This window comes from Corvus kubaryi, unplaced genomic scaffold (genome assembly GCF_017639235.1).
Source record: "Corvus kubaryi isolate FWS band 111438036 unplaced genomic scaffold, C.kubaryi_AGA036_p1.0 76, whole genome shotgun sequence".
NCBI lineage: Eukaryota > Metazoa > Chordata > Aves > Passeriformes > Corvidae > Corvus > Corvus kubaryi.
The window spans coordinates 12,371,773-12,390,973 of record NW_024582063.1 but is presented as its reverse complement, the minus strand read 5'-3'; the positions used below and the strand labels follow the sequence as shown (position 1 = coordinate 12,390,973).

Sequence of the window (19,201 nt, the reverse complement as noted above, 5' to 3'; positions counted from 1 at the left end):
TGTTCTTTCAACTATGTACTTCCTTTGTACTATGGAACAAACTTCTCTGAGAATCTTGAATTAGAAAACTTTGGATTGCATATGTAACTCTTAAAAATGAGGCTAGGTTGTCGTGTGTGTGTATTTGGAGGAAAGATTATCATTCTTCAGTGGTTTCCTGAACTGGGTGGGGGTTTTTTGTTTGGGTTTTGGTTTTAGGGTTTTCTTTGCCTTTTCAGGGGCAGAATATAATTTTCTTTCATCAGAGTTTATTGGTGTAGAATAGCTCAAGATTCTATTGCACATTCCATGTAATATAGTAACCTCCTTTTCCTTCTCCGTGCTACGACCTGATTTTCCTTTAGAGAATAAAATAATGGGTCACATTCCCCAAATTGAATTTCATAAAGCATTCACTTTTTCAACTGGTATTTTTTATCTGTTGTGAAGGCAGATTTCTCATACTGATGGGGCATGGATGCTTTTTTCCTTGGCTTTTTTTTACATCTTCAAAAGATTAACTTTTTTATGTATTCAGAATGAGTATTTTCATTTTTGATGTTCTGGTGAATGAGACCTGCTGTCTATCCACTTCTCAAGGTAATGGTTGAATCTTTTCATTCAATTAGTAAGTTTATTCTTCTCTTGGTGTTTCTTACTTTGTTTTGGAATATACCTGTTTTTTAGTCTAAAGTGTTTCTTTAATGTTACTGCTTTCCTTCACCTTCACACCAGTGTTAGTTTATTGCATTTTTTGCAAATGTGGGAGATGCAGGGTGTTTGAGAAGAACAGAAATTTAAAAAATTTATAAAATCTGCTTGGTTGGAGAACTCAGGTGGTGGAATGAAGTGATGTGAATTAATCTGATGAATGCTTTAAAATATGATGAATTTATCAAGCTAAATATTTGAAAGAGTTCAAAGCTCTGTCATATGAATAAAAAAACCAAAAAAGGTAGTTTTCAGCTCAACTGCATACCAGGGAGTTATAAGACTAACTCTAGATGCCTTCTGCTTCATAAATTCAGAAAGCTAGAAGAACAGCCTTTGGATTTGGTAATGTGTTGTACAGAAGTCCCAGAAATATCTCCCTTGTTTAATTTGTAGCCTTTGGCATGGCAAAGTATTGGTATTGGAAAGTTTGTGAAATCATGTCATTGCACGGCTTTGCTGTAGGATGCTGCTTTTCAGCGCTTTGAGTTGGATTTTTTTTTTTTCCCCACCTTCCCACTTACTGGAGACCACAGGAGGGGGAAAAGACTTTGAGGTTCTGCCAGAAGTCAAATAACATACTCTGCTAACCTCTAGCCATGTGCTGTTTCTTGGCTGAGAGCTTGTCTGCACTGGGAGAGTTTACTTCTAAGAAGGCTGCTTTCTTGAAACTTCTGGTGTGGAACAACCTTATGTAAAACCAGTTGGCTTTGCCTTTTGCAAAGAGTGGCTGGTTCGTCTGGAATGGGCCACCTGCAGTGCGTTTATGACCCAAATAACCTGTGCTCTGCAGTGCTGCTGCTTACAGCTCTCTGCTTCATGGTTGGCACTGCTAAAAATACAAATAGGTCCTGCACAGGATTCAACCTCACACAACAAATCCATGCAAAAACTGTTTCAGGCACAGGCTCAAAACGAGGTTCACTGTTTGCTGAGATATGTGCTGCTTAGTTTTCCCTGGCTGACTCTTCGATGATCCAGGTATGACTGCTTTGAATGAGGAAAATCTCATCACTATTTTATAGCCCTACAGAGTGTGGTAACTTGACAAGTTTTGATGACCGTGGCACTCCATCAAGCCTGTAGTATCACTTTTCCCCCTCCGCTTTTGGCAGCACTATGTGAGTGACAATAAGCAGATGAGCAGTCTTAGGTCCTTCCTAGAAGGAGCTTCATGCAAGGTGCATTTAGGCCATCTGTGCAGAAAGCAAGAATGTGGCCTCCTTGTGGTTTCAGGACTTAATGGCTCAGACTGTAACCTAAATATGCCTTTCTTCTCATTGCCTCTTGGGAGAGACAGCAGTAACTTCTAGTGAGCAGACTGTTACAGACAAAACAGTGGCACATGCAGGCATACCTAGACAGAGGTGCAACGTGCCCATGGCTCTCTGCAGCTTTGCAAGCAGCCTCTGTGTAATTTTTGAAGTGGTCCTTATTTGGGAATTGGAAGTGGTTTTTTGTACAGCAAGAAGGGAAGAAGTGAGGGGAATGTAAGGTTGTCCTCCTTGGCAGAGAAGTCCTTCTCTTATTTTACTACTCTTGCCTCCTCTTCTTCCACTGCATCAAGACGAACCTTCTTGTCCTTCCAAGGCCATGTCTGCACTTGGCATCTTCCTGTTTCCTAACTTTTCCACTTTCTCATTTCTATCTTTATAACCTACACATTGAGAAGTGCAGTTAATTACCTTTGTTGGTTAGTGGTCTGTATGCGTTGTACAGCCAAGTTCAAAAGTTGAAAATAGTTTTAATGATTGAGCCTATCTCTGTGGAAATTTATTTACCAGGTTTCAAATTGAAAACTTAACTTTGTTTCAGCTAGAATTCATGTGTGTACTCTTGCACACACAAAACATGAACGGAAATTTTTGTTGTCCTGTCCAGTTGAAAACGGAGTGTACCAGTATGAACAGCTCACAGCATCACAGAATAAGCTGAGCTGGAAGGGACCCATGAGGATCATTGAGTCTGACTCCTGGCCCTGCACAGGACATCTCCAAGAGTCATACTGTGTGCCTGAGAGCATTGTCCAAACACTTCTTGAACTCTTGTCAGGCTTGGTGCTGACTCACCAGTAATTTATTAATCTGCACATTCTAACCCATGGGCCTTGTTTAGCCTCGTTTATCTTTGCTTTTGAGAACAGTCATAGCACGTCATTGTTCATAAATGTATTCCTAGATGCATTAATTTAAATCTTACATGCTTTTGGCAGGTTAATTTAGGTTTCTGTACTGCTCCAAGTCCCCTCTTTCACCAGTTTTGATAACAGTACCATTAGCACGGCTACAAACTGTTTATTTAGGCACTTGGTGATTGCTGGTTTTGGAACACCCACTTTGGGTATCAGTAGAGATGTTTGAACTTCAGGCTGAAGTTTAAGATGTACTTTGCATAAGATAAAATAGTCTTTGACTCTGGTTCATAGGTGTACTCCGAACTTAAATACGAACATTCCGAGAATATTAAGACTTGGATAAGGTTGTTTGAGGTGTTCTCTCCACCAGTGCAACATTTGGAGTAGGCACAAATCATGTACAATTACAGACTTTGGACATAAATCCTCGCTTATATCTGAAAATGCTTTTCAATAAATAAACATAAGAGTTTTCATAGCTTTTTCTTCATAAGTAAGCCCCCTGATGTTAATTGTGTAAAATTCATTAAATTTGCCCATGGGATTAGTTTGACCTCTGAAGTTTTTTAGGATTTGCTCAGGAATCACATGAGGTTCTCATTAAGAGAGCACAAAAGAGAACAGCCAGGATTATTTTATCAATCAGGTATGCTAAAAACAACACCAACAAAACACAGCCTTTCAGTATCATTCACCAAGGACAGCTGGAGCGCAAATTAATTTTTCTTAATAGCTGAAACTCAGGATGTTCTTGGTGGTATCACAATGAAAAAATAATTTGTGTAGCTTCTTTTTCAAGCAATAAATTCTCTGCCTTTACCATGGAAACTAATAACAACATAATAGCCTGGCTTTGAGAGTGGTGGAAAAACTTAAATCACCAGACTAGCAACTCCCTTGGGAGACAGTGCCTGTTATAATGCTGGATGAGCTGTCCCTGTAGAATGGGCAAGTGAGGGGGGCTGTGCACATGGTAATTACTTGGAGAAGATCTCAACAGCACCAAGTAGGGAAGCAGATGCACTGTTACTAATGTTTGGATTTCTATTTCTATGCAGGTGTTCCTGTGCTTCCAGGAACTCAGCAAGGTTTACTTGGTAGTGCAGGCTTCATCATTATTTTTTTAAATGCTGTCCATTAAATATAGGTCTGTTGGCCATGATGTTCATTGATGGGCTGGTTTTGTGTTACATGGTTAAAAATGCTATGGACAAAGCTTAATAATTAAATCCATTATTAATGTCCCCTTAAGAAGACAAGAGGAAGGCCATGCATGTTGATTCAGTGCTACAGATGTGGGCTCTGAGAGAAAATAGATTAAAATATGAATGCTGCCCTCTAAACAAATACACCCCCAAAAACCTCAGTCTTTAGAATACTGCCGAATTGGAAAGCTAATAACCAAAACAACAGGAGAAGATTTAATCTTTTAATCAGCCGCTCACTGTATGTGTAGGAGTGATTTCCATAAGCTTTGTCGCCTCCATAAATGACAACTGATCATTTACCAGATCACGCTGCAGGTAAAATGTGGTCAGTGCAAAGCCAGCTTGGCCTGGTTCATCAGCAACCCTCCAAGGACAGAGCTCCCCATGGACAGCCCTCTAAGGATCATGTAGAGTTGACTGTATCAAGACTTAGACATCACAGATGATGCACTTGTGGAAGATATTTTAGCTGACACAATGGCAGGTCACGTATCAGAAGAATCTGGCCACCCGAAGTAGGAATACTTTTGGAGATTTGCCATTCTTCAGCAAGGAGTATGCTGGGAGTTGATAGAGACAAAAAGATACGCTGTAAACCCAGAATTTAATTGCCAGTGCGCTAGCCTCAAAAACTGAGATTATGGAAGACAAAGGCAGAGTGGGAAGCTCATAATAAGAAGTTGCACAGATGCTGTCCCCAAGTATCAGGTGGCATTATGACATGTTGGACTGAATCAAAATTCTTTCCTGTGTTTATGTAGCGCTAAAGATGGAATTCTAGTCTTAAATGTCCATAAAATTTTGACTTATCAGAAATGTTCATAAAGTTCAGAAATGCAAGAATTTGTGCAATAGCATTAACTTGAATATGATGTTCAGGGAATAAATTCTGTCGATCTGTTGGAATCAAAAACGGCACGTAATACTGGTGGCTAGAAAGTAGGAAAATTTGGGGTTTAAATTTTATTTATAAAATTATTAATATAAACTTATTTTTATAAATAATATATATTTTACATCTATTATATAAACATATATTTATATAAATATTTATATGAATTTATATAAATTTATATAAATAGCATATATTTTTATACATATTGTATAAATATATATTTATACAAGTATAAAATTATTTATATAAAAATTTATAAAATGATCTATTTTCTGCCAACTAAAATATGAATTTCTTTGACAATAACGTGTTATTTACACAGAAGAATGGGGCAGTGTTTAGTAATCACAGGTTTTCCTTTAATACGGGACTTTTTCTGAAATGATTTTGGTAAGTTTAATCATAAGAAAAGGTCTCCTTTCCAGGAATTTTAGTCCTTTTCAGCCTTTCCAAAGGCTCTGGAAGCATACAGTATTACAGCAGGAGTGACTTTTTCATTGACGACCAGAGGGGGAGTAGGCAGTTCATTTAATTAATTGATCACTTTGAAAATTGAAATGAAAACAGTCATGCAAGTCATTAAGATGGATCTCTTCTCCTTCACGAGGAGGAATTGACCTTTGAAGGGGTTGCCCTTGTAGTCTTGCCAGCTCTGGTGTCTTTACCCCGATGCTTAAGAGTGTGTCATGACGTTTTTGGACAAAATATGAAGATTTGTAGGTGACTTTGTAAGTCGTATAATTTTGACTAGAGTTCTACACCAGCTTGATTCATTATCCAAATATTGTAATCAGTTTTTAAAGTTTGTAGCTGGGATTAACCAATCTGAGTTGCTAAGAGTCACTTAAACTCTGTATTAAAAAAAATGATGTCTGACACCCCGTGTAATTACTTGGTGTTTTTCTGTGACAAGACCTGTAATGTACATGTTACATTATTAGGAGGAAATACTATTTTGTTAATTATTTATTAAAGTTATACTCCCATTTGAGAAATAAGATCAGTATTTAAAAAGATTCATAAAGCAGCACTGGGTGAAAGATTTGCAGTCTTTCAGACTTTTCTAAAAGCTTGGAGACTGCCAAATGCAGAGCTTTTCGGAGACCTCTTACAAAAGGCTTTAAAAATCCCTAAGATAGCTGACTACACTAAGATACCTGTAGCTAACCTCATCCAAAAGAGAGATATTATGGATTTTTATTTAAGAGACATTAATTGTCAGGTTGCATTTGAAATTTCTTAGTGCTCATTGAGAGTTTGAGGAAATATACTTTGATTTTTATGTTGTTAAATATTTAGTAAATATTGTAAGTTGCTGTATATTAAATAGTGATTGTTCCGCTAGTAGTTTTCCAACATCTGATTCCTAATGAGAAAAAATATGAGCAAAATAAACTACCTCTTTGGAAAACACTGAATTTCTAGAATCACCAAAAGCTAATGTAATAAACATTAACACGAACTGCTTCGATTTCATAATCACTAGCTTGTATCTGTCTTATTTATGTAACAAATGCAGTAAATTAATGTTACAGTTGTTGTTGCTCATCTTGAAGTGAGGTGGAAAAAGAGGAGTGATCCAGGAGAAAATAGCTGTCAGCTTTTTAAGTCATCTGACTGAGTGTCACTGAAAATTGGGGGTTTGAGAAGATAATGAGAATCTGCAGAAACTGTGCATCAAAATTCTTTGGTACTTGCTATAAAGAAAGGGGTGTTGGCATCCTGACTTCAATACAGAAATCTGGATAGTTATAAATGGTGCCTTTTAATAAGTAGAAATGCTGTTTAAGGGCCTCTGCAAACCTTAGTTGTTAGAGAAGCAAGAGATTGTCTTTTTCCCAGTGTTCTGACAGAATTGAGGCCAAATGTGTGAGCTTTCCATGTTCTTTGCTCCTTGTTGTTTCTCTTGGAAGAGAAGGTAATTTGCTCTGTAGTTCGTTAATGTTGATCTTGTTTAAATTAAACAGTAGTACAAGAGAAACTTAATTTTAAAAGTTAAGCCATGTGTTCCTGATAGAGTTGAAGCCATGTGTGTGAGCCAAGTACACAGGAGGTCTGTGGCCACATATTGCTGATTTTTTCAATAAATGCCAGTTCGGTTTGCATTAGATCTGCCATCCAAAATAAGCAAACCAATGACTACCTCAAATTCAGCATGACTTAACTATAAAAGGTGAATCAAACATTTAAAAGATAATATTTATAGAGCTCCAAGCTGTGGGAGTCTAGGATTGATTTCAGTTGCATAGACCTAAGCTGCAATCGGTGATACTTAGAGGAGGTGAAGGCAGAGCAGAAATCAAAGGGGTCCTAGTGCTACTGTAGGTAGCCAAAGCCAGCTGGAGCAAACCCCAGTGTTGCCCATGGAGCTTCTGAACCTGCCTTCTGAGTCTGATTTACATCTCCAGAGAGGGAGTATCTCCTGAAGGGTATGCTTCCTCGTTCACCTACCAGGCAGTTCCTTGTTGAAAACAAATAGCTCTTTGTTACTCTGGTCATATAATATTCTATAAGTGCTTAACCTAGGCCTCTTCAAAGGCATGTGAACAGCAGCCTGTGAATTTTAACAGACTCTCCATTAACCTTTTTATTTGAAATAAAGTCCCTGGACTCTTAACGGCTAACAAAAGGTTTCCTCCTGCAAGCGCCTTGAACTCTTTTTTAATTTTATATTCACATGCCAGAATTGACAATGCAATTACAAAGAAGTCTGTCTGTTCTATCCCCAATTACTTGTTCAGCATTAATGAAAAGAAACTGACTAGGTTTGGAAGACTTTTATTTTCAGGATCTCATCCAGAAATCTGCTATGAAGTGTCGTCAATAGTATGCACACTGGCACCTGTGTTTTCAGATTTCCTACTGTTCGGCCAGGCCTACCTAAAATAGTAAGGAAAGAAAGACACTTACTTCTATCATACTGAAGATACTGTTAGGCTAGAGCTTTGGGCAATTAGGGAAAAAAAAAAAGTGTAAACCCTTTAACTTTTTTGACTTTTGTTCTTTCAATGATCTTGAATATTCTGTGGAGTTCCCTGGTCGTAGAATCATAGAATCGCCTGGGTTGGAAGGGACCTTAAAGATCACCTAGTTCCAGCTCCTCTGCTGTGAGCTTGGGACATCTTCAGCTAGACCAGATTCTTCAGAGCCCCATCCAGGCTGGCCTTGAACACTTCCACGGATGGGGCATCCACCAGTCCTCTGGACAACGTGTTCCAGTGCCTCATCACACTCACAGCAAAGAATTTCTTCTTAATATCTCATCTAAACCTGCTCTTGCTCAGTTTGAATCCATTCCCCCTTGTCCTGTCACTACAGGCTCTTGTGAAAAGTCTCTCTCTTTCTTGCAGACTCCCTTTAGGTACTGGAGGGCTGCAGTTAGGTCAACCTGAAGCCTTCTCTTTTTGAGGCTGAACAATCCCAATTCTCTTAGCCTATCTTCATAGGATGATGTGGTAGGGACACAGCAGCTCCTCCCATCATCTTTTCCTTCTCCTTGATTAAATTAGAAATACGTTTTTTTTTGCGCCTTGTTCTTACTAAGTAGTAATCCTTTCTGTTCCTGCCTGTTGTAGGAGTCTTCTTGTCTTGTGCCTGGCAGGTCCAGCCTGTGACAGTGCTTGACACATGTTACTCAGGGCAGACAGCCTTTGACCTCTCTTTGGTCAGGTGTGTTGAAATATTCTGCAATATTAGCTGTTTGTGAAAGGTAACTCAGCAGTTGCCAGTGACCTGATTTTTATTTCCACCTGGACAGTCAAGCTCCAAGTGAGACCATTATGAAGGAGTACTAGAAAGTGTGGAGCAAGCTCCTGAGTGCAGTAAGATTCCTGGAGCAGGCTGGTTATAAGCTCTCTTTCCAAACACAAACAAAAAGCAACAAGTTGAACTTCTGAAAATTATGGCTTAAGGCATCTGGGCACAGTATGTGGGGTGGCCATTGGGTCTTTGGTGCCAGCTCTTTTGACTTCTAGATGTTACACTAAGCTACTGGCTGGCATAGACAAAGCATTGCTTTAATCAGGTGCAGATCTGTGCCCTGGCATCACCAGCCTGCACAGATGTGTAACAGTGTGAATATTGTTTTGATAGCCATTTTATATTTCTGTGTGGATATACCCTTAAATATGAGAGTTCTAACCATCTCTACTCGATTCAGAGTCATGTACAGTTTATCATCTGGAGTGAGCATGTGATGTATTTGTTTCCATTAATATCCAGGTTGGAAGGGAAATGAAATAATTTTTGGGTTTCGGACAGAAAAAAAGGAATGCTGTTCCAGATGTCTGGAGCTCCCACCTTTGCTACTGCTGTGACTTTCTTGTTTGGAGACAGATTTCCTCAAACCTTGTTTATGAGAACACCACTTTATTGGGTATCAGTGTTAGAAAAGAAACATCTTGTACTATTCCCACTCTTGTTGCTGAAGTTCTGCACGAACAGGTCGTGTTAAATACTGTGCAGTGCATCATTTGAAACGTTCAGCATGTGATTTTTGGCTGTCAGGTCTGTTACGTAAATCACTGTTTGATTGTCTTCAAGATTGAGCTTTCTGCTACAGTCTGAACAACATTGAAATTTCTTGGTTTTGGAAAACTGAATTTCCTGTTGTGTCCGTCTGGCACATATGGATGAGAATTCACTAGCATCACCAGAGCAACGGAATCAGCCAAGGACAAATGCTTGGCATGTTTTATCCTAGAAAAGTCTCATTTCAAAATCAAAACATGCATATGTACATACTTAAAATGAAGTGGTAAGTGCTTAAAAGCTGGACCAGAATAAAAAACATGCCAGTGTTGCTGTTGCCTCTTCTTCAGTAAAAGTTACATCAGCCATGTTTCACCCAGGGCACAGTTTCTATGTTGGAAATTTTCTTTTCCACGGAAAACATGGAATAATAAGCAAGTTTTCCATTTTTTGAGGGAGCTGAAATGCAGTAGGCCCATTATATTCTTCATATTGACTGAAAACTGCTGTGGCTGCTTTCATCCATTTTTGAGAGATGTCTTGTGGTTTGTTTTTCTTCTGAGCCTTTGAGTGATCAATCCCTCTGTTTTCTCAGGGGTTGAGCTCTCAACTCTGTGAGTAATCCTTGGTGGTGCTTTGTGAAGAACAACTTAGGCAGCAACTGGATAACCAAGATACAGGAAAGATCTTTGCTTAACCAGGGTGGATAGAAATTAAGTGTGCCTAATACAACTCTTCAAAAATAGGCCATATTAAAGTTGCTTTGGCTTCTTAAGGCATTGGTTCTTGTTGATGTGCATCTTCTCAGCAGGCAGCTCTTGTGCTTTTAAGGCAAGTGGTAGCAGACAAGCGTGGAGAAGTTTGGGGAGGTGTGAACCTAGACTACTTCACTAGTAAGAAAGTGTCCAAAAAGTCTCTTTCTATGCAAAAGAAGGAAAAAACCTCTTCTAAAGAGAGATCCTCGTAGCATATATTCTGCTCTGTGTTATATGGATGCCTAACATTGTAGACTGTAAAAGAAAGCATAAGTATTTTAGACTTATTGCAGAGTTTATTACTGAAGGTGAGAGCAATGTTTCTGGTTTGTCTTTTTTAACAGGTTCATAGGCTAACTCTCCATAGGCAAATACAGCTGCCAAACTATGTAAGAACCTCAAACCTTTCATTTTTATGTCATGATCACATATCCTACTTGAAAAAGCTTTTTTTCCTTGAATTTTAAAGATGTTTAGAGTTCAGAATGTTTGTTGGAACATTTTTAATTAACAATTTTTTGAAAGAGTTTCAAACATCAAGATAAGCATACAAAGAGAGTGCCAGATAAAATAAAAATGAAATACTGAGCAGAATTAGTCATACTTCAAGCTTGTGCTGCTTGATTCTGAAAGTTTTTGTTTTAGGTCAAGTCCCATTGGGCTCTTCAGAATAATTTCTGTGTTTTGAACTAGATTTCCTGTTTGTTCACATTTGAAGTTATATTTTAAAAAATTTTTCATGGCTAAATATGTTTCAGTGATAGTAATACAAAGAAAAATGAAGTGATTAACCTAATTTTGTTTTTCTAATTGGAGAGAAAATAGATGTTTGTCACTTGCAAATTGAAGAGGTAGAGCAGAAGGTAGCTTATTATCAATTTCCATTATATACGCAAAATCCCAAATATTCTTGTTTGGAAAAAGAGATGTCTGATTTTAAAAACATGCACACTTCTGGTCTTCATCAGAACAGTGAGAGCTGTGGCCATTAAAAAGGTGTAGCAGGTGCCTTGCAAAGGAAGTTTTTCTTTTATGAGCTGTAACAGTAAGAACTGAGGACTTCTCTTTGCTGCTGCATTTCGTTGCACACAATATCTATAAACAAAACAAAGACACTGTAGTTGCTACCACAAGCTGGTTCATCCAGTAATACCGAAATGTATCAACTGCCAGTGGAATGGCTGGAGGAGGAAGGTGTTGCCATTCTGCGAGGGAGACTGCCACACAGAATGGACCAGGAAGTGAACCTTGGTTAACTTGGTCTAATTATTTGATACATGCAGTCTAGTTTGACCAGTAGTTTATCTTCATTAATTAAAATAGACATGCCAAACTAGTTTGTTTGACTGCTGTTTCTGAGCATAAGGTTATAAGGATTTAATCTTTACAACTTTTTTTTTTTTTTTTTTTTTTTAGGCTAAATCCTTGTTTGGTGACCAGAGCTGCCTGTCTTGATATCCTTGTGATGTTGAGTACTCACCTAGAGAAGTTTCAAAAGCAAGGTAAGTCAAATGTGCTGTTCTATACATTGGATTTAATATCTGTATCTATTTCTGAGCTCTGTTAAATCTGGGGAAACAATAGTGTATTACTTGTGCTCAAGGAATCTACTGCCTTCTGGAATCCTTTAGCTGCTTTGTAGAAGAAGGCCCTTTATTCTGCCTTCTTAAGAGCTAGTCCTAGGTTTTGTTGAGGAGAAGACTGAGGTACAGCTCCATGACAAGGCTTGAAGTTATGATCTTGCAGTATTCCTGATCCTAGAATGGCTAACAACAAAAAAGATCCTCTCCCATGTTCCAAAATGTTTTTTTGATCCAAAATCCAAATCCTGGACTGTTGCTACTTAAAACCTTTCCAGAAAGCCACAGAAATGTTCATTTATGAAATAGTTTCAGGGAAAGTGTTTTCTCATGTTTAGAAGTTTTATAAGAGACAACTCTGAGAGCTCCTTTCAGTTTCTTGTTTCATTTTGATTCTTTATCAATGGGAATTTTTTGAAGGACCAGTCAGAACTCTCGGTTTTAATGTTGTAGATTATGGTTTGGAACAGTACAAAATAAGCTGTAAACAATAAGAAAAACAAAGGTATGGAGGAAGGGACACCCTTTCACAGGTGGCAGTGGGTAGGCAGCTTTCAGTCAGCTGTAAGTAGCTTCCTTGTGGGCCTGTTTTGTTCCTTTCTTATGAACAAGTGAGTAATAAATTACCTTGTCAGTCCAGGAAGGCAATTAAAGAATAGTTTTGTAATTTCATTCAACACTGCATTTAAGTCACTGGAACTGTTCTTTATTTCAGATAGTCATGTTGTGGGCACTGTTAATTTAAAAACCAATTCCTTTTGCTTTTTTTGCCTAGACCTTTAGTTGATGTAGTGCATTCTAATTCTGAAATTGCTATTGGTATGATTTCTTGTGAATGTGCAGTTCAAATAGTGATAGTTGTTAGGAAAACAAATTGGTGATGAACATTACCTGAAATCAACTTCTTTAGACAGGTGATGAAGAACTAGCCCTTACAACAGAAGGACAGATGTACAGAGGGTATGTGTCAGGTGACTTCCATTATACCAGAGGAACAGGGATCGGGTTATTGGGAGCTCCAGGAGACAAGTCTGATCTTTCATGTCCTCAGGAGAGTCATTTCTCTCTCATGGATCTCAGGTGTCAAGATATGCTGTTCAGTAAAGGAAATTCCCAGCTGATGTTGCACTGTAGGTCTCGTTCTGCCAGGTACTGCCCACTGTTTGTGACTAGGCAAGGGCCTCGTGCTTTATAGGAAGAAATGCACTGCCTTATCTAAAGCAGTTTTAATATAACATGTCTCTAGGCATAAGTTTTTTCCTGGCTCTTTACTGGTTTTTTTGGGGGTAAACCATATCTACCATCAACAAATTCTTATATTACAATATATTTTTACTTATTTTTGTTATTACTACAAAATAAAGCTTTTGAAATCCTCCTATGCCATTGACCTTAGTGATAATCCTTTGCAGTACATTAAAAAGTCTAGCTGTGTATCACAACTACAAAATAAGCAAAAACAACCCCCAAAGTCTCCTTCAGCCATTTTTGGGCTCATCACCCTTTTACTTTGAATACTTCTTTTTAAAAGATAGATCCTTTTGGGAATATTAAGTTTTACACTTTTTTAAATCATGGACCTCTGTTCAGCTCCTTTGTAGTATGAATCATCCTAGTTTTTCTGTATTCTCTTCATAAGAAGTTTTTTTCATCTTCTGATTGTTCTTGTTACTCACCCTTCAGCTCTATTTCTGTATTTTCTTTTAGGAAGGAACAGCCAGTACTTCAGGGAAGGGCTCCTCGTTTTGCTTACTTAGTGGGTATTGCATTTCCTTTATCAGTCTCTTTCCTATTTCAGTTATCCTTGGGTTTTTTTTGTCTGTTCTGGTTTTTAAACAATTGCTGCACAATTGCAAAGGCTTTTATAGACCTCTCCACACCAGGAAAGTCCCCTCCTTTTTTTTAATGCCCCTGACTTGTGAATAGCCCTTTGAGCCTGAGGGACTGCACCATGCTGTGGCTGGATTATTGACTGTAGTGAATTCATTTATTTTTCAAACCTCATGTGGACTGTACCAGACCTGAGTGCTGTAAGGTACAATTTCTGCAGAAGGAAAGCAATTATTTTTGCAGATTCTCTCTGCTTGGGGATAGTTCATTAGTATTGTTTTGCTTTAAAGTTTCATTCCTACATAGGTTTAAAATTACATAGTTCAGGCAGTGTCTACAGAGAGTAAAAACTTAGGCTGGAAGTACTGTTTTGAAAACTTGAAGATACATTAGGGACAATTTTATGTATCTCAGGCAAGAAGCCCTTCTGAAAGGAAGGAGTAATGTGTTTATACTAAATAGAAACTGAGTGTCCCATGACACAGTAAGAGAAAGACTAAACTCACCAGTTAAAACTGAATGTTTTGAGTCTTCCATTTAAATGTTTTTAAGATATGATTATTAACTGAAGTGTTATACTTTTCTGATATTAAATATCTTACTCATATATGTGTATCTCTGGTTATGAGCCAATTTTTCTCAGTTCTAATCTTGATTTGTAAAGTTGTTTGAATGAACAAAGGGTGAGGGACAAATCCAAATAAAACTGTTTCTTGATGTGTTTATCTAAGAGGCCCCAGGAAGTGCTGTATATGAGTTCCAGGCCACAGGCTGAAACTGATTTTCATCAACAGAAATGGGAATGCAATGTAAATGAGTCTGCAACTGGTTAAAATCAGACCACTTCTAATTGATTATGCCTGTCTAAAGAGGCTACAATTACTAAGAGGGTTTCAGAGTACAGCTCTGCCTAGGCCTTTCCTACATTATGATTATTTTCTGTAAGTGATTTGTTGTTTTCAATTAATAAAATCTGTCTCTTAAAGTGCAGGATAGCCCATGGAGAATTTACTTCACAAATTCAAAAAATGTCCACTTTAAAATGTCAGCTAAGGAAGGGAGGGAGGAATGGATACCAAAACCATCTTGTCCAGCTAAAAATGTACTGCTGGTTAAATGATGATTATTTATCTTAAACATAACAAAAAACCCAAAGCTCACACTTATTCCAATTTGCTGGATTGGATTGAAGTGTTGCCTGATTTGTGTCACTGGGAAAAGACAGTTTTGTTTCCTTGAGGTGATAGGCAAAATCTAGAACTTTTTTCCCCAGCTCCTGATGTGCCTGAGGGTTTTAAGATATGCAGAGACAATACATAATGCCAAGACTATAAAATAGTCTTAAAAATATTTTTATTCTGTTATCAGTTCTGGTTGGAAGCAAGCCTTAGAAAAAAGTTAAAATATAAAAATACTCTTTTTACCTTTATTGAGAGTAAAGAATGTTCTTACCAGGTGTAGGATTATTTGGTGAGCTGATGTCTACTGTCACTATTAATAGTTATTAATAGCGTCCAGGGAATTTGTTCTTGCAGACCTCTTTGATGTATTTTCCCCACATCAACTGTTTTTATAGACCAGAAATCACAGATGCCCAGGGCCTTTTCATTCTAATGGGAGAGCAATGCAGTCCTCTTGCAGAGGATATTCTGGCATTTGTACCCTGCTTCAAACATTACAGGAGGAATAAAATAACATTTGTAGGCATATTGGGGTGGGAAAAATGACCCCAAGTCCAGGTGAGAACATGTCCAGCCTTAGCTGTGTGTATAGTTATTTGCAAATTCACAAATTTTGATCAGCAGGAGTTAGAAGCAGAGGTCTGTAGAGCTCCAGATCCATCCATGTGTCTGAGGCTACACGCTCTTCTGTGCACTCAGAGATGGGCTTTGCAAGAGATGGAATTCAGGACTCTGCTGTGATACACTGTTTCAGTAAATAATACTCCTCTGTTGAATAAGTGAACTTCAGAGAGGACCTGTGATACACATTCCTGCTTTCAAATCTTCTGGAAACTGGTGTTTGAAGCAAAACAACAAGACCAGAGTATTACTGTGATCTGCAGTGCTGGGAACACAGGAGCCAGAGTGTTGAATTGCAGTGAAAGCTCAGATCTGGGATGCTGCATCTCTCTGTAACAGATGAAGAATGCCACAGGACAAAGTGGTCACATTTTCCTTCTTGCTCATGTCTTGAAACAGTTTTCTTGTACTATTTTGTCATTTCATGAAGGGAAAAACAGATGCAACTCTCTGTAACATACTTGACTAATAGAAGTGCATTTTGTCCAGGGTTGTGTTCCAAAAAATGGCACTTGTTGATAGAGCCCTATGAACATAAGTGAAATAGGATGTAGAATAGAAGAGGGAAAAGATGAAAGAAAATTTTGCTAAAGATAATCCTGCCAAGTTGTTGCTTTATCCTGTGTGCTGTCAGTCTGCTGGCTGGTTTGGCCTGTTGTCAAGCATAGTGTCTTCAAAATTCAAGTTTGGTGGGAAAGAGAAAACATTTAAACAGGATGTCAAATAGGATGAATCAGTGATTTAGGAAAAGATGCCACTTGTGTTCTAACCAGGCATTTTTTCCTTTCTACATTTGAGGTGGAAGGATTTATAAAAGTTCTTGAAATTAACCAAACTCCAGGATTTTTGTCAACTGTGGGAACAGTTACTTAGTATTTACATGCTTAATCCTATTCATAAAGAGATTGTTTTGATACCAAAATGGAGCAGCCAGTATGCCACTCTCACTGATATTTTCTTCCCTTAAATTTTGCAAAAACATACTTCCATTTTCTTGTTGTCTTCCAAATACCTAAACCTTCTGTAGATGTGGCTTGGTTAAGATTCTTAAATTCTGCTCATGAACTAAAGAAATGGTTGCAAATAATACTGTGCACTGCACATGTGTGTGTATGTGATCAGAAACATGAGCTATTATTTCAACTGTCTGCTGGTTTTGTCCTCAAATACAACAAAGTACTATTTTAAATAACATACAGTGCAAATACTATTTTCTTGGTTATATTTCTCCTTTTTAATTAGAAGTTATAAAGACATTGATAGAAATAATATGGATTACCAAACTTCTGGATGCTTTGCGATGCTTTGCCATGAAAGCACAAATTGGTCTTTACATAGGACTCTCTTCAATGTTTGCCTGAATTACATGATTTGTAGGTCTTTCAAATAGCATTTGAAGGCTGTAGCCACTTTTTTCTGTATCATACTTCTTACTTTGGAAAGAAGCTAAATGGCAGCCAAGTTTTTCCTGCAGGCTAACTTGAAAACTGATGATTTTTGAATGGTAAAAATTTGACAGGGATAACTAGGTTGGTTATTTTAGCCATTCTTTAATTTTCTTTACCTAGATCTTTAAGAAGTGTGGCCAAAGAATTATTTGAATAAAAACACAGGCAGCTTGTTAACACGTGTTTTGGTTATTTGGTCTAATTAGCTTAAACTTAATTTCACTCTTGACAAGTTGAAGGCAGTTTTTACTTATTATGTCAGAAATTATATAAATTTTGCTGGTGTATTGACTGGGGTGCCAGGTAAATGTTTTTATCTTGACTTAAGGAAGGTAAAGATTTAAAACATATTTGCAGGATCATCTAAATGCACTGTGCCTACTTACATTAAATTAGACAAGTCAAAAGGAAGTGTTTTTAGGTACTCGGTGTTCTAATTCACTGCAGACAGGAGAATGAAGAAGTTGAAGGTGGCATTGTTGGAGGTCCAAGACACAGGGAGTGACTGGGAGTTGCCTGGACAGTAAAATGCCAGAGGCAGAACAAGTGAGGGATGTTGAGGTGGTCCAAAGACAGAACAAAAGTTAGTGTGAGACAGAAGAGCAAAACAAATGGACCAAGGCTGAAAAGAATAAGTTTTTGGAGAAAGGAGATGGATGTGTGCAACACCAACACTGTCAAGGAAGCATTGGAAGCAGAACTTGTGACACAGATGGAGGAGGAGGAGGAAAGTAATAGTGTTTTAGAATGATGGCAGAGTCAGTGATCAGAGGAGGGTTGTGGAGGGTGGACATGATACTTCTGGAATGCCGTGTTGAACAGGGAATATGGAAAGGTGTTGCATGAAATAAGTGACACTAGGGCAAAGTGGAACTGGTCATGTTTATTCATGTTAGCAGTTAAAATTCTGTCTCCATGTGAAGACAGAGACTGCTTGTCCTTTCAAAATCAGGTTCTCTTTAGATTCCAGCATGTACCACTGACTGACTTGCACTGTCTCCATGGGGTTTTGTGATTCTATATGAATGCAAAATACTGGAAAACTCAGTGCTGAGCCAGAGAGAAGCTGTAAGAAAAAACAGCTGTCTCAGTGTCCAGATAAAATGTTTTTTCTTTTTCCCTTCTTTTTTTCTTTGAAAACTTTCCCCTGTGCTGTACAAAATGCAATGGGATGCTTGTGTCCTCAATAATAAATTACCTGTAGATTCTGTTAATCAGTCATGTTTGTAGTTTTGAATTGTATTGAAAGTTCTGATGATTAGTCTCTGATGTTGAAGAAGTTGCAGATGTCTTTAAAAGAAAACATCCTGCTTAAAATATGCCCTTTTTATGATCATCAGCAGTCACCTTAGTATGGCAGTGTAATGAAACAGACTTTTCTGTTCTCTTTGTGGTTTTTTTTCCATTTAGCAGTGATCCACTTTGCCTAATCCACTTTTAATAAAAAGGAAAAATAAGAAAGAAAATACTTTTCCTTAGTATTTGTCTAGGAAAATCTCTTCTTGGCACTGATTACTTCTCAGCCTACTCCCTATTCGTATGATCTCTTCAGATGTCTGTGGATGGTAGTTTGAGAGTGCATGAGGATTTTAACCTCAGTTTATAAACAATTGCACTTTCTTGCAGATCTTGGTGAATGATGATGAATATCCATATTTTTGATGGTTGGACCCCCTTCCCATAACAATAATGCAAGCACAGCAGCATTTTATTTCTGGTCTTGTAGTTTTTGTCTGCCCTTGCAGAATGTCAGTAAGTTTTCTGATGCTGGTAGTAACTTCCCCCTTTTCCCCTGCTTTGTTCTGTTTTTCGTGGAGCCTCTAGTAGGAACATGGTAGTTTGGATGCTCGAGGGCCTGCATACAGGATTTAATCTCAATATTTATCTAGAAGTGTGCAAATACTTAAAGGTATGCTAATCACATGTACGGAAGGAAGCCTGCCCTGATGATCAGGAGAGTTGTCCACTTGGCAGTAGCTAGATAATCAGTGTGAAATTACCAAATCCTACAGAAATGTATCAACCCTGCAAGGAGGTGAAGCAAGTTTAGATTTAAATATGGAAGGAATTTACATTACTTCTCTCACTTTTGAACAGACTGTGGTATCTCTGAGGTGAAAGATCAGCTGAACTGTCCATCAGCTGACGGTTCGTTACTCCCTGAGCAGGGACATTTTTCTGTCCTTGCTCTATGTTTCTGCTTACTCTGGGAACAGACTGAATAGGTCCTGCCTGCCACTGCAGGGAAGAGCAGAAGAGAGGCAGGGTGCAGGTTTGGGAGCTGCTGAATTTTGGGGTGGTTTGTGACTGGAGATTCAGCCAGCCTGCTGATTCTATTCTGCCCCTCTTTCTTTCCTCTTTATTTTCAGGTGGTGAAAGACCGTTTTAC

At 38.1% G+C, this 19,201-nt stretch overlaps 1 protein-coding gene across 4 annotated transcripts in view; it reads left to right on the top strand.

Moving 5' to 3' along the window:
- THADA (THADA armadillo repeat containing) overlaps window positions 1–19,201 on the top strand; it is a 220,053-nt gene that overhangs the window by 161,869 nt on the left and 38,983 nt on the right. For all 4 annotated transcript variants that reach the window (XM_042051827.1, XM_042051828.1, XM_042051829.1 and 1 more), the window contains one exon: window positions 11,569–11,654. In XM_042051827.1, coding sequence (XP_041907761.1) covers window positions 11,569–11,654 — 86 coding nt within the window. The remainder of the gene's footprint in view (window positions 1–11,568; window positions 11,655–19,201) is intronic.